Source organism: Mytilus galloprovincialis, chromosome 6, assembly GCF_965363235.1.
Source record: "Mytilus galloprovincialis chromosome 6, xbMytGall1.hap1.1, whole genome shotgun sequence".
NCBI classification, from domain to species: Eukaryota; Metazoa; Mollusca; class Bivalvia; order Mytilida; family Mytilidae; genus Mytilus; species Mytilus galloprovincialis.
Genome location: NC_134843.1, coordinates 21798120 through 21814362, shown reverse-complemented (window position 1 = coordinate 21814362; position 16243 = coordinate 21798120). Strand labels below are relative to the sequence as shown.

The window sequence follows — 16243 nt, the reverse complement described above, 5'->3', positions numbered from 1 at the left end:
GTATTATAAAAGGTTATCTATGTCAGCAAGTTAATTTCAATTATTCCGGGAAAACACACAAAATGTGTATGCGAATTATAGACCTTCTATCCACAGTTCAAAACTTGATTCCAGGGCACACAATCTCGACAACAAGAGAACGCCGTTTATAATCGACTGGCACACATAGGTTTTAGTATATCTTTTTTCATATGTATTCTTTTATTTTGAACGACGGGATCCTTTCTCATCAACTCATTCTGATTGTATTTATCTTACAGTACCAGTGACAACAGTAACAATCACACCAGCTGGAATCAATAATGTAGTAAATGTTGTAGTTGGAGACACACAAACATTCAACTGTTCTACAGGTTTGAGTCGTCCAGCTGCCTGGATACAATGGTATATCGGTGGATATAATATGACCGACCAGGCAGAACCACAGACACCACAACCAGACGGTGATAAGTTTATATCGTCTAGTAGACTGGTTTATACAGGGAAAGATGACAATCACAACAAAACCATCTATTGTGAAGCTGTTAATATTGAAGGACGAGATAAAGTCAAATCTACGGAAATAACAATTAATGTTGAATGTAAGTATGTTTTATCGTTCATATTAAAGCCCCGGTCACAACAGATCGTACGATTTTTTATCGTGGAAGATCTAATAAATATTTGTCGTGGCACTATCGTGCAAAATATCAAAAAAATATTTCGAGTGGTCACTTCAGCTACGACATGGGTTTGTCGCAAGTCGGTCGTGCGACAGTCGTACGACAATCGTGAGTTGTTTGGGGCTATTTTTTAGCTTTTCATTTCATGGGATGTGCGAGTTACTGTCGTGCCACTGTCGTACGACCGTCGCACAACATTTGTTGGTCACTCGCGCATTCGAATCCGAACTACTATAGTTATAGTATATAAAGAAGGCCCGATTTGCTGCATGCCATTTGCAATTAGCTTTCAATAATATTCAGTGCCATAATAAGTTCGGTCCAAGAAAACGACGTTTTTCGTATTCGGCTATATTATAATTGTTTAGCAAATTTAAACCAGGATTCCCCCCAAAAGAAAAATTAACAAACGAAAGATGGTAGGACCATATTTTGCTTTTGTTGGAGTCCAACAGGCGCATATTTAGCCGGTACAAGCGTAATCATTCTGTTGGAATAGCCATCCTCTTTAAACGGCAGACGGTATGTTTTTCCAAACATTCATTCCGGCCGAATTGTATTCTTCTAAATAAACCAAAAATATGTTGCACGACGAACTTACCTTCCCTTTCATAAATGTGACCTACCGAATTATACTATTTACCGGATTTGTTATCTCATAAGCAACACGACGGATGCCACATTTGGAGCAGCTTACCCTTCCGGAGCACCTGAGATCACCCCCAGTTTTTAATTGGGTTCGTGTTCTTTATTCTTTTCGTCCCACGACACACGACAGCGCCACGATGCCCAAAGTATCGTGTGAATGTCGTACGAAGATCACAGATGATCCGTGATTTGTCTAGATTTAATGTCGTGGCGCTGCATAGATGTGTCGTGGGTTCGTTGTGACCAGGGCCGCGTTCAATATCGAAGCTGCTACGTAGTGCTACGTAGATTTTGACTATTGAACGTGTAGCTATAGACTAGCTGCTACATAGATATTAATAGCAGCTACGTAGCCGCTACGTAGCTGCTCCGATATTGAACTCAACCCAGGGCTTAACAAATGACATACGACTACGAAAATGCAACAACATGCGTTTTAACTCCTTCTGAAGAGATGATCTGACAAAATACAACTAGTGAAAATACATGTAAAATAATTGACCGACGTGTGTTTTGTGTCATACATATTAATGTTTGGTGTTGCTACACCGCGGAAACGGAAAACGAAACGGAAACGGAAAGTAAAATTTATATGGACGGAATTAAAGGGGGCTGGGGTGGAAAGAACTACGAAAATCAATAACGACTGAAATAACGAAATTACACTACAATTATGTTGACGATAGGAACGTAACTAGATATCAAAGAAAACAGTATTCAGTTTTATAAATACATAACAGCTTAAAAAACAAGGGGCTATAGAAGCACGAAGACGTGCCATTAATATAGGTCTATGAGTATCTTAAACAATTGGAACTCTCCAACATTTAAGACCTGAATAGTTCATGAATTTTTTTTATCGATCTTCTTTAGTTTTTACCCAAAACACAAGAGAGGATAAAAAAAAGTTGCCCTTTAAGGGTAATCGTTACTCTAAAAAGTCAACTTACTATAACAGAAATTTCACTAGTTTGTAGATCATGTCTTGCTGATCATTTATGTTTTAAAAAAGTTTCTATCTATCGCGTATAGTTTGCCAGATAATTTGCAAAAACAGCAAGGATTGATAAAATCATTAAGAGCGAAACTAACGAGTCGACTATCGATTAAGCCGGACATGTTGACCTTGTTGTTCTAGTAGTTTTTGCTATTAAAATTCCCATCGATTCATTATATATTTCAATATAATAGGCAAACCTGGAAAGCGGTAAAATTCGTCATATACTTGTAAGGGCGAAAACTCCTATAGACAAGAAATCATTTCACCGTTTTGACGTGAATGGAAATTAGATAGAGCTCAATATTCTAAACATCAACAACAACAACAACAACAACAACAATACTTTATTTTAAGAGGGTTACACAGTTAGCTATATAACTAATCTTCCCTGAGGCCCTCATCATGAGAAATCAAACAAAATGCAAATATATACATTGCATACATTAGTATAAAAAGTCAAGTATGATAATAATGTTTAATACAACTTGATAAAATGTGATGAAAAAAAATAATTATGATGACATGATCAGTTTTTAATATTATTGATACAGCTAGGTTGATTTCAATAAATGATCTGTTATTTTGTATTTGAAAGAATTAACATTTGTAATATTTCTTAACGGTATTGGCAAATTATTCCACAAGAATGGTCCAGAATACATAAAAGATTTTTTGAACAGTTCTGTTTTTGGTTTAGGGAGTATGAGGTTTCCTTGAATAGCATTTCTCAAGGGGTATGGATTATATCTATAGCGTTGTCGATCTTGACGTACGACATAGAGCAGGTGTCTTTGTCTACTAATTCATTGATGCTAAAATGAATATCACTTTGATGAGGTGCCGATAAATCCAATAAAAGTCGTTTTTGCGGCCCCGCAACGAAGTTATCGGTGCCATATAATTTTTCCCTTGTCCGTCATTCGGAAATTCCGTCATTCCGTCATTCCGCAACAAACCATTATACGCAGTTTTTTTCTAAATGCCTTCAGATATTGGGCTGATTTTTGGTATGTGAGTTAACCATGATGAGTTACAGATCAAGTTAAAGTTTCGTTCCGCTCCACTAATTTTTGCCGAAATTACGGGCTTTGGACTTTGAGAAATTGTTGAAAATCACAGTTATACGGTTTTTTTTTCTAAACGCCTTCAGATATTGGGCTTATTTTTGGTATGTGTGTAAACCATGATGAATTATAGGTCAAGCTTAAGTTTCGTTCCGCTCCACTTATTTTCGCTGAAATTACGGGCTTTGGACTTTGATAAATTATTGAAAATTACAGTTATACGGATTTTTTTTTCTATTCCCCTCTAGATTTTGAGCTGATTTTAGGTATGTGAGACAATCATCATGTTTGTGTCCACATGTGTTTATATTGAAATTGCAGATTTTGCAACTTTTTTGGACGGGACCATTCGTGTCGCTTTGACACATCTAGTTTCTTTGAATATTTTCCTTCCGCAACTCCCAACGGACTGACACGGTAACTTGAAAATGGGAGTGTATGTAAAACCATTTTCACACTCCTTTCTTAACAATTCATTTACTACTTTCGATTGCGATCTTGCAGGCAAATTGTTTCGACATTCAAGGGTTGGTAAACTAGTAACAGACACTTTAGTGACAAAACCATATTTTAAACCATTGCATAAATAATAAACAAAAGATTTGTTACTGTGATTTCTAAGTTCGTTTTGTAATACTTCTATATTAATCGGAGTAGTAGCATGTAGGGGGAAGTTAATATTTGACAGCCATTTTTCGGAACCGAAGCTTGGCTTTGGTGCAGGAGTACTAATCTTAGCAGCTGCATTTTTCAAAGCGTGATTCTATCTATTTTTCTCGCTATCGTTATGATTAGATTGACGATGACAGGCGGTTACGCTTTGATCATAGTTACGACAATTGGAGCACATGTGTAAGAAAAGGCATCGACCGCCTTTATTACAGCCAGACAAGCTATTGAAATTATTGCAAATTTCTTTCCCGTTGTAATAAAAAAAAGCTTCTTACCACGAATATTTCCGCTATTTTTCGTTAGATGTGGGGTAGATACGCTTTTCTCTGATAATTGCAAAGGACAGAACTTTGTGTCATTGTCAACCATGTGACAAAGCTTGCAAATGATTATTTCCACACCCGCACCAATTAAGATCATCAGGTCGCGATCCCTTTTGCTCCAAATGACCTTTATGTGTTTCTCTTGAAGAAGGGTCGAGACTTTAGCAGAAAACAATATATGATAGTCGTAGAACTTATTACCGTAAAAATTACTGATCTCTATGATATCCTCCTCATATGCGTCTAATTCAAATCTCCTACCTTGAAAAGCAGATGTCATTACACGCTTGAATTTTCCGAAAGCCTTTATGAATTCCTGAAATTGTTAGTTGTCGATTTAAGCGTGGGTCTGGCTTATTCCCCATTTTAATTTCCATACCGTTTGCCAAAATGGTGTGTGACTGGGTACTCTCGAAACTAGGAATAAGGAGAGAAGCTAAGTTAATGTCCTTACACTGTAAAATTTGTTTCTGTAATCCTGTAGAAACTTTGTCTACATTGGGAAAATCATCAGAACGAACTCCTGTTTATTTAATCCATGATGTAACGGACCCGGAGTGCTTTGTAACGACGGTGCCGTATTGCTGGAATTGTACCATTGATGTAGATTATATGGTTTGCTATTATCATACAACTTCTCTGTCATCAGGGTATCGACGGGTTTCTGAAGGCCGTTCACACATTGGGACATAGTGTTAACAGCAGCCACCAATATATTAGTGTTAACATTTTCACTAGCAGAAGAAGTATTGTCAATGCTCCCACGGTTTTGAGTCTCTGTTGAAGCAGTTTGAGTATCAGATGAAAAACTGTCTGTTGCACTTAAAGTATTTTCGATGGTTTCTACGCGATCATCACTTTTGTTACCAATGTTTCTGTATACAGAGATTTAACCACGGTTAAAGTTAGAATCGTAGGCACTTTGAAACCAATTTTAGACAGTTCGTCCACCATTTCCGTTTTTGTTTTCTCAGAATTAGTTTTTGTAACAACAATTTCGGAACTATATGGCTGGAAACGGGATTTCCGTTTCGTCGCATTCCTATTTTTACTTGGAGGCATAACTTATATAAGGCCAAACCAATTTAATTTATTGTTCTACGGATTTTTGGACTCCAAAACTTGGGGCGAGCGAGCGATTTGAAAATTTTTAATAAAAAAATATTTAATTTGCAAATTTTTGAGGCGAAGCTTAAAAAGTAAAGGCGAGCGATTATAATTGTTTTTTTGTAAACATAAAATAGTAGGTTTTGACTATATTAAAACTTGATTTATCACTTGTACTTTGACATTTCTTTAATTTATGAAGTATTTTTTCCCTGTTCAACAAGAAATAATTGAATAATTTAATCTGGTCTGTGTATGTGTGACTGACAATGAGATAATTATCCATCCAAGTCATAATCAGGTTCAGAACAACCCCTTAATGTTATAAATATCCCTTTTATGAGGGGTCAATATAAGTTATAATATATTGTTTTGGTAAAACACTTTTTAGTACAAAAGGGCTCATATTTTCTCAAAGAACTATAATATCTACATGTATATGGTATTAAATGGTCAAAACATGTCCAAGAATTTTGTAATATTCCTGGACTTTAAACATATTAACACAATTTACTTTAACAGTTTAATATTATTCAAAATAAGTGGACTCCTCTTTTAGAAAAGTTGTTTAAAATATAATGTATTTTACCTCATTTTGAGTAAAAAATTCTAAGTTTTCAAAGGTTTTGTATAGTAGCACTATATAAATCCTTAGTATTTTTATTTTCTTTTCTACAACAGTAAAATGACCCCTGGTCTGAGGGAGGGTTGTTCCCAACCTGATGATAACAAACACAGGTCAAAGTACGGCCTTTTACACAGGGCTTTGACCCATACCAAACAGCAAGCTACAAGGGACCCCAAAATTATTAGTGTACACAATTCGAACCGGAAAACCAACGATCTAATTTGTATTCCCAAACGGGAAAATACCAATGAACCACATCAACAAACGATAACTGCTGAACGACAGGCCCCTGAATCAATCAGGACAGGTGCACAAACCTTCAGCGGGTATGGCCGTCAGCATACAATATAATTGCAGTTGAAGGCAAATCCTTCAGAAGTTCCTTGTACTTTATTTTAACAACGAACATTTTTGATAGAAAATATAAGTCAGGGGGAAAGAAATGTTTTGTTCTGTACAGGTATTTCCGCTGTTATATATTTATATCGGAACACTCATGCTGAAACACATATTCTGACAGATATTTGCACAGTTTGGTGGGGTGCTTTATAGGTTTAAAATCGTTATATAAAGGTTAGAATGTGATTTTAAAAACAAATGTTGAGATCTTTTTATAATATTTACAAAAAAAAACGGTGCTGGAAATGGACATGATTCTATTTCCGGATGCGGGAAGCGGGAATATAAAAAAAATAAAAAAAATCTGTTTTGAAAAAATAGGTGCGTTATATTTTGCATATTAAATGTTTTAAGTGTCTGATATTTTTGTTTTCATCATCTCAAGACAGAATAATGGATTTTATAACAACCACTGTAATTTTGCACCATAAAATGGCATATACTAAAGCATGGAATGTAGATTAGTATGGAAAATCTTGAATTTGTGCTTTGTAAATTTTGGAAATACAAATTGAATGGAATTGTCATTTTCATCTGTTTTAATAGAACTTTTAAATAAGGTAAGATATGACTGGATACAGGTTGTTTAGTAAACCTTATCTGAAAGAAGTAGAGAAAGAGGTAAACCAGCATGTAGGGGTGGGGACATAAAATGATCCATGTTTCTGTAAGTAATGGGGACATACAAGTATTTATTATAGCCAAGGTTTTTCAATAACCAAGTATTGCATTAATAATGTCATAAGAATTCGTTATAGCTCTATGTCACAGTATACTCAAGACAGCAAGGGAAATCAAAATCAAGCAGATTTAAGTCATATTATACTATTTTAAATTATTTGATAAGTACATTTGATTTTTATCACAAAGAATAGAAATTTAAAACTGAGAACAGTACTGTGTAGAGAAAAGTGCTAAGTCATCATAATATGTCAAATTGCTGGGTACTGATGTAAAACTTTATTCTAGGATTTTAATATTAACTATATTGTATAAACTGCACCAAACTATTGTTCTTTTGTATTTTGTTTTCACCTTTCACAATGATTAATTCGATTGGAAAACCCAGAGTTCAAGTCGCGACAAATATTTTCAACCATATATCATTTTGTATATTTGCCTTTCTTGCTGTGTAAATCCCTTAATGTTTCACTTGGATATATCTCTAATCATAATCTTTTAAAATAGGAAATTGTCTGGTTAAGTTTGTACTGTATATGGAGTAAGGGAATATTTGGTCATACTAGAAGCATTTTTAGTGTTAAAATTGCCTATTTAAGAAAAAATAGGCCCACTTGAGGCTACATTTAGATAGAATTTATACACTCCTGTCTATAGAATTGTTCATATTATTGGCTATTCATGGAGCAAATATTTCAATAGTGCAATTTTTTGTAGTTTCTATCTTTTGTTATATCAGGCATATACAATTTTTCATTTTCTACTTTTGAAGGAACTTATGTTGGAAATTAATACTCACAAGGAACATAATTCAGCTTTTTCATAGATTAATACAGGTCATCAAGTCAAATTCATATCTTTATATTTTGCATATTAAATGTTTTAAGTGTCTGATATCTTTGTTTTCATCATCTCAAGACAGAATAATGGATTTTATAACAACCTCTGTAATTTTGCACCACAAAATGGCATATACTAAAGCATGGAATGAAGATTAGTATGGAAAATCTTGAATTTGTGCTTTTGTTGTAAATTTTGGATAAAATGAATACAAATTGAATGGAAATGTCATTTTCATCTGTTTTAATAGATCTGTTAATTATTCTTTTTTAATAAGATAAAATATGACTGGATACAGGTTGTTTAGTAAGCCTCATCTGAAAGAAGTAGAGAAAGAGGTAAACCAGCATGTAGGGGTGGGGATATAAAATGATCCGTGTTTCTTTAAATAATGGGGAAATACAAGTGTTTATAATAGCCAAGGATTTCATAATAACTTAGTATTGCATTAATAGTGTCATAAGAATTCTTTATAGCTTTATGTCAAAGTATAGGGAAAACGGTATTATTACATTTTCCCAGCATTAGGTTGGCCTTTTGTGAATCCAAGACAGGTAAAGGAAATCAATTTCGGAGCGCTGTGATTGGATGTAAGACTTAGGGTACAATATATTTTTTATTTATCTATGAATAACTGCAGTGTTTATATTTACAATATAATTTTTAAAACCTATTGAAATATTTTCTAGAGAATTATTCGAAAAGGCTTCCAAAATTTATATATTTAGTGTAAAATGACGGCGGGCATGGATAACATAAACAAGCTCCATTGGAAATTGGTCATGATACTATTTTGCTTCAATTTATAAAATAGAGTTATAACTTACTAACACCACACATAACTGTTTTATCAACGTTTTTATTTTAAAAAGTGGTAAATTTAGAAATTGTTAGTATTGTCGCCTATGGCAGAATAAATAGTATCGTTTTCCCTATAGTCATGCCTATTATAAGATGCACCTGGAACTCAACCACTGGAAGTTATCAATTATTGGTAATATTGATTATTTATAAAACAAAAGGGACTGGAATAGAGTATTTTTTAATCAACAGCATTGTCCTATATTAGTTATAAATAAAGTTGAATTCTTTGATTCGCTGTTTTACGTCATGTCGGCTAACAAATTAAAAACTGTACCTATATGCCTTATTTGATGTCCAGATTTTTAGTATTCGTATTGTCATCTTAGAAAGTCATACTGATTAAAATATTGCAATAGGGAACAATGTGACAATGATTGAATTTAGTAGTGTCAACCCTGTGATAATGACCCGTGTACTAATATATAGCAAAATCTTAAATATACCGCTTGAAGGTGCGTCATTCAGATGCGGAACGTACAGAAAAGTTAATAGGTAACATGCAGGTCCGAGACCACAATTATTTCGTAGTGCATTTCTTTTAGAACATAAATGAAAAGTAAAAAAATCCCACATGCGCTTTCTCAATGAAATTTTTACAGTGGGTTGTACTACTTTTGGGACAAATTATATCAAAATTATAGAAAACTTCATCGGCTCTAACTCAAAATATAGACAATTTTATTTTTAGGGCGTCTTAAAAGCTTTTGACAGCTTCAGAAGTGCTAATTTTAAACCTTTTTCAGCTGGACCAAATCACTACTTTCCTTTAAAATTCTGGACACAATTTTTTACAGTGTAATTTCACCCCCTTTCTTCCCATTTGAGGCATTAAACATGGAGTAATAAATTTGGAAGGGGTATAACAAAAGTTGCCAAGTAACCCACTGTCGACACTAGGGACTATATATTCGTGGACAACGAAAATCCAGGGACGACAATTGTGGTCTGGGACCTGCAGGTGAATATACTATTGGTATCGGTATCTGATTCGACCCGGAACTTGTTTTTTATTGGCAATATTAATTATGTGGAAAACAAATGGGTCTGGAGTGGTGTAATTTTTAATCAACACCATTGTCCTATATAAGCTTTATACATATATAAAGTTGAACTCTTTGATTTGTCGTTTTTACCCCATGACTGATGACAAATTGGACCTCGTTATTTTAGTATTATAGAATAGCAAACAACAGTGCGGTAAAAGAAGTGTAACAAGTCGTCTAGATTGCGAGTTAAATCTCCCCAAATAACACACGGCTAAAACTGATCTTAACTTAAAGACAAATATATCTTCTTTATTTTTTGCCCTGTCGTCAGAATTTCATATGGTCACATTTTTCTAAAAAGCCGTTTTAATGACTAGTAGTATATTGGACAGTTTCAACCCCCCTTTTTCAAAATGAAAATTTGTGTATGTTTGCTTACATTTAATTGAAATGTGTTTTTCTGAAGCTATTTTCATATGTCAAAATATTATATTCAGTATTTTGTTTTCTTCTACTCTATAAAATTTGCTTAGTTTTGGCTGTTTAAAAATGAGGTAATTTAAATTGCAAATTCAGACACAAACTTTAGTTTCTTCGTCATAGTAGTAATAAAAATTATCCCATAATATTTTAAGCATATAGTATTTCATAAACTAGTTACTGATAAAAATTTCGTAACCTAGATATGCAAAAAGCCTCAAGAAATCAATGGAAACAGAATAGAGTAAACAACTTAAAATTTAACACGGAACTAAATCACTTCCCTTCCATCACATTTTGTGTATTAGTCAATAATTTGTTCTCAACTGATATATGAAGTTATAGTGCGGCGGCTACAAGCATATTTCAGACGAATTGTGCACATCCTGCTACAAGCATGAAATTTTGCATATACCTTCCTCAGCTATTACTTTTTATTTCAGATAGGGAGGCATTTGAAAAAAATGTCTCACTTCCGGTAAAATCCAAAATGACGGACATCATACTTAAATCAGCCCTATATCGAAGACTTGTATGTGAAAAAAAAGAAAACTCAAAAATACTGAACTCCGAGGAAAATTCAAAAAGGAAAGTCCCAAATCAAATGGCAAAATCAAAAGTTCAAACACATCAAACGAAAAGGTGTTATATTCATGCTACTAACATAATATTTGATACAAACCTTTGTTATATACTACTTTTGGATACATGATATAGATAAAATGTCTTTAAAACCCCTACTTCCGGTAAAATCCAACATGGCGGACATAAAACACGCTTATTTCTATGGAGGGTATTTGAAATGTGTTTTATTGTATTGCTACTATCATTGCGTTGTTAAGGAACCTTTCTTTTGTGCGTCTCATGGATATAATGTATAAGACATATCTCTTTAAAAACCTTACTTCCGGTAATATCCAAAATGGCGGACAAAGAAATATCAATTTCCTATTTTAATATTCAACTTTTTTCTATATGTAAAGAAAATGTTTTTTTTTTGCTCGTCATTAATTTCTTGGTTTCTAGTTGTCCTCTAAACCACTAATTTTATTCTGTTGTAAATTTTTAAATAACACTTCCGGTAAAAAAACAATATGGCATAAATTTCAAAAATGAGTCCTCAATCCATATCTTTGATGTAGAGTTTTAGATAGATTGATTAAAACAAAATAAAATTACTAAAGTACTGAAACATTTTTCAAATTACTACTATTTGGCTAAAAATACATGTTTATTCACAGTCACCACCACATGCAAACAAAGCAGTGCACAGGAGACCTGATTTTCCACATTACCAACGACCGCGACATTCTATGTATCTGTATCTGTATCTGTATGAATACGTTGTCGATACCAATTCTGGCTTTAATATAACGGTTTGAGAGGGCGCCGCCGATTTATTGACGAGGCGTTAGAGTAGATTTGACGCTCCCTACGCTTGATGCGCGCACTACAGTGTCGTCTAGCTGATTCGACGCGATCACTGTCTTTACAAAGAATGAGCTTGAGTATTGTGGTGTTTTGCTTAGTGGAATGTCAAAACACTTAGAGTGATTCTTTACTTGCTTTTCTACAATATTTGTTGCCTGGTATTCTTCGAACTTCCTGGCAGTTATGTTTCTCTTAGAACGTGCTTTTTTTTTAGAAATTCGTCTAGTTCAATAGCGAGAATTAGCCCCTAAACCACTTTGTACATAAATATCTGTCTTTTCAACAGACTATCGGCATTCCAATGGGAACGAATTGTGCCTCTCTTCTTGCCGACTTGTTTCTTCATTATTATGAGGCTGACTTCATACAAGAACTTCTTCGGAAGAAAGATAAGAAGTTGCCAAGATCCTTTAACTTTTCTTTCCGCTATATACATGTAGATGATGTTCTTCCACGTAATAATTCAAAATTTGGTGACTATGTCGAACGCATCTTTCCAATTGTACTAGAGATAAGGGATACAACAAATACAGTTAAGTCGGCCTCATATCTTGACTTCCATCTAGAAATTGACAATGAGGGTCGATTGAAAACAAAACTTTACGACAAAAGAGATGATTTCAGCTTTCCAATTGTGAACTTTCCATTTCTAAGTAGCAACATTCCAGCAGCACCTTCATACGGTGTACATATCTCCCAATTGATACGATATCCCCGTGGTTGTATTTCCTATCATGATTTTCTTGATATAGGGTTGTTGTTCACAAAGAAGCTACTATAACAAGAGTTCCAAATGGTGGGGTTGAAATCATATCTTTGTACATTTTACGGACGCCATCACGAGTTGGTTGACTGTAATGGAAAAACCAATTCACAAATGATATCGGATAAGTTCCTTACGCCGATTCCCTTTCATAAATGTGACCTACCGAATAAGACTATTTACCGGATTTGTTAGCTCATTAGCAACACGACGGGTGCTACATGTGGAGCAGGAACTGCTTACCCTTCCGGAGCACCTGAGATCACCCCTAGTTTTTGGTGGGGTTCGTTTTGTTTATTCTTTAGTTTTCTATGTTGTGTCAAGTGTACTATTGTTTGTCTGTTTGTCCTTTTCATTTTTAGCCATGGCGTTGTCAGTTAATTTTCGATTTATGAGTTTGACTGTCCCTCTGGTATCTCACGTCCCTCTTTTTTCTAGCTTGTTCGTCTTGCAATTGTCAGGAGGTCTTGTAATTCCAGCTGAACAAGCATATTGGAGACACACCGGATCTGTCTTGACTTGTAATCTATGGTGATAAATCTTGCCACTTGACGTGGTATCCTTTCTAGCTTATTTATGTTTGTCACCGTGTAGTGGTCTCATACTATGGCTCCAAGTTCCATTGTTGATCTGACGAGCGAGATGAAAGCTGTTTTTTTGCAATCTTGTGGGCAGTATTTCAGGTTTCTTCTTTGAAAGCCAAGTGTTGAATTTGCTTTCTTTGCAAGGTTTGATATGTGGGTGGTCCATTTGAGGTCTTCCGAAATATGTAGGCCTAGGTACGGGTTATGTTTGACTTGTTGTAGTATGTGTTCATTTAAACTGTAGATTTTATGGCTTTTGTTTCTGATGCTTAGGATGTAGCATTTTTTTGGCATTGAACCGCATTCCCAAGTATATCCACAATGTATAAGTTTTTGACACAATGATGAGGCCTTAGAAAGAGTTATTTAAAAGAATTCTCTTTGTCCCTTCGCCATCCATTAGCGCCTGAACTGGGTAGCAAAAGAGCCAATTCCAAACTCGTCCCCTACTCACCTGCCTTAATATATTGCACATTTTACATGAGGGAATACCCTCAATTAGTCTTCCCTTTTGCGCAAATAGTTATTTTCTTGATTCGTTAACCATGTTAACCCCATCTGATAAGTTTGTGTGATCTTACAGTTAAACCTCGTTGATTCAGGCTGATCATGCATCATTGTTTATGTTAAAGTCACATCTTCAAATGCCATCAATGTCTCCCACAGTCTTTTTATCCTTTTCAAGCAATCAGAGAACCATATCACAACCGGTAAAGACATTGATCACAATTAGTGTGTTTAATCACTCATTTCCAGGTGCATTTGAAAGATTATTGATATAATAGTATATATCCAAAGCTTTCTGCCCAACACAATCCATAGTTCGTCTATCCCTGTCAATGAATAGCGAAACAGTAACGACTATTCGAATCATGACTCGTGTTTCATTGCATCAAACACTTGCACCATGATTCTATTGTCAGTCTCTTAATGTGGGCATAGTGATAAACTGTGATACATCAAGAGGTAGATAAGATAGAATATTCTGAGCATTTGTTATAAGAAGCAATAGCTACATTTGGGGGAAAGCGAATACAAAGACGAATCCAGAGTCATAACAAAATCCTCAAAATTGGCAAAGTTTTCTTGGAGATGACGACAATAAGAAAGAATTTTAAAGTTTTCATTCGCAAAAGTGCAATATATTTTGATGAAAAGGTAGTTGTAGCAACATTTACTCAGAATGTTCTGTGTTATCCACCACATGATGATGTTTCAAGCTTAGCACCATGTTCACATGAAGAGGCTGACACTTTAATCAAGATGCATGTGCATGATGCAGTGAAACACATACTTAACTCAGTCATGACTCGAACAGTCGATACTGATGTTGCATTATTGCTGTTTCGCTTTTCAGTGACATAGGGACAGACGAACTTTGACCTGCATGTGGAAGTGGGAAAAGCTTCAGATATATATATATATATATATATATCCATGACCTTTCAAATACACTAGGCATTGAGAGATAACACGTTTGCTGGAAAAGGAACTGCTTTGGTGACACGGATGGGATTTGAAGATGTGACTCTATCATTTAGAATGATGATTGATCAGCCTACATCACTAGATATGGATTTGACAATGTCATTAATAGAATGATACGTAGTTTTGTTGTCAGATCGAGCACACTTATCAGATGGGGTTAACGAAGCAAGAGAACATGTGATTTTGGAAGAGGAAATACTTATTGAGGCTATTCGCACGACTCGGTCTATTCTTTTTCAGCAAGTAAAACGAGCAATATAACATGGCGGGTGCAAATGAGTAACAAACTTGGTATTGGTTCCTATGCTAACTAGTCCAGACGCTTATGGAAGGCGAAGGGAAAATATGATCCATGGGAACCCTTTTGGACAACTCTTTTTGATTCCTCTTCATCCTATCAGGAGCTTGTACAATTTAGATGTAAGAAACAATACCACGATCTTTGTAAATTTAAAAAAAAGCTCTCCGATTGTGAATAAATGTTTTTGCGGCCATAAATTGGTCATTCTAAAGATGTTTAACAACTTTAGTGATTTTATTTTGTTTTAATCAATCTGTCTAAAACTCTTCATCAAAGATGTGGATTGAGGACTCATCTTTGTTATTTACGCCATATTGGTTTTCTTTTACTGGAAGTGTTAACTTTGTATTAAAACATATAAAGCTGAATAGAATTAGTGGTTTTAAGGATGACTTAAAGCCACAATTTTAAGTTTAATAACCAGCTAAAAAAAAGCATTTTCTTTACATTTTAAAAAAGTTGAATATCAAAATGATAAATTATCAATATTTCTATGTGCACCATATTGGATATCAACAGAAATATGTTTTATACATTGTATTCATGAGAAGCACCAAAGAAAGGGCCCTGCACAATATAATGATAGTAGCAATACTTTGAAACACATTTCAATTACCCTCCCTAAAAATAAGCCTATTTTATCACAATGTCCGCCATGTTGGACTTTACCGGAAGTTAGGTTTTTGAAGACATCTTATCTATATCATATATTCAAAAGTAGTACATATCAAAGGTTTGTACCAACTATTATGATGGTAACATGTTAATAACACCTTTTCACATACCAGCCTTCGATATTGGGCTAATTTAATTATGATGTCCGCCATTTTGGATTTTACCGGAAGTGAGACATTCTTTTCAAATGCCCCCCTATATGAAATAAAAGAGAAATAGTTGAGGAAGGTCTAAGCCAAGTTTCATGCTTGTAGCTGGATGTGCACAATTGTTCACGAAGCCGCCGTACTATTACTACCTTTTTAGCTATTATATACAAACTTTTTCAATTAAAGTGCACTAATATATGGCCAATACTTTGTTTGTATATGTTATATTTTATGTATTTTTGTTATAAAACATCAAATATACTTTGTCAGAAAAGTCTTATTGTAAAAATCAAAAATAATTGACGACCTGTTTCAGTAAATATTCCGCGACATGTACGATCCGTCAAGTCCGTTCAAACTTGCTCCTTCAAGTTCAAAGAAAAGACAGAAGTCGTTAAATTTTATGCAGTGCTTAATATGCCAAAAAACCTCATCGACTGATAGTTTGAGTCAATATACCAGTATAGGGAAGTCGACTTTTGTATCTGCAATGAATAA

The 16243-nt window shown here is 34.5% G+C and overlaps 1 protein-coding gene across 1 annotated transcript in view; it reads left to right on the top strand.

Moving 5' to 3' along the window:
* Positions 1-16243, top strand: part of LOC143078538 (nephrin-like) — a 52798-nt gene that overhangs the window by 356 nt on the left and 36199 nt on the right. The window contains exon 2 of the mRNA XM_076253400.1: positions 261-581. Coding sequence (XP_076109515.1) covers positions 261-581 — 321 coding nt within the window. The remainder of the gene's footprint in view (positions 1-260; positions 582-16243) is intronic.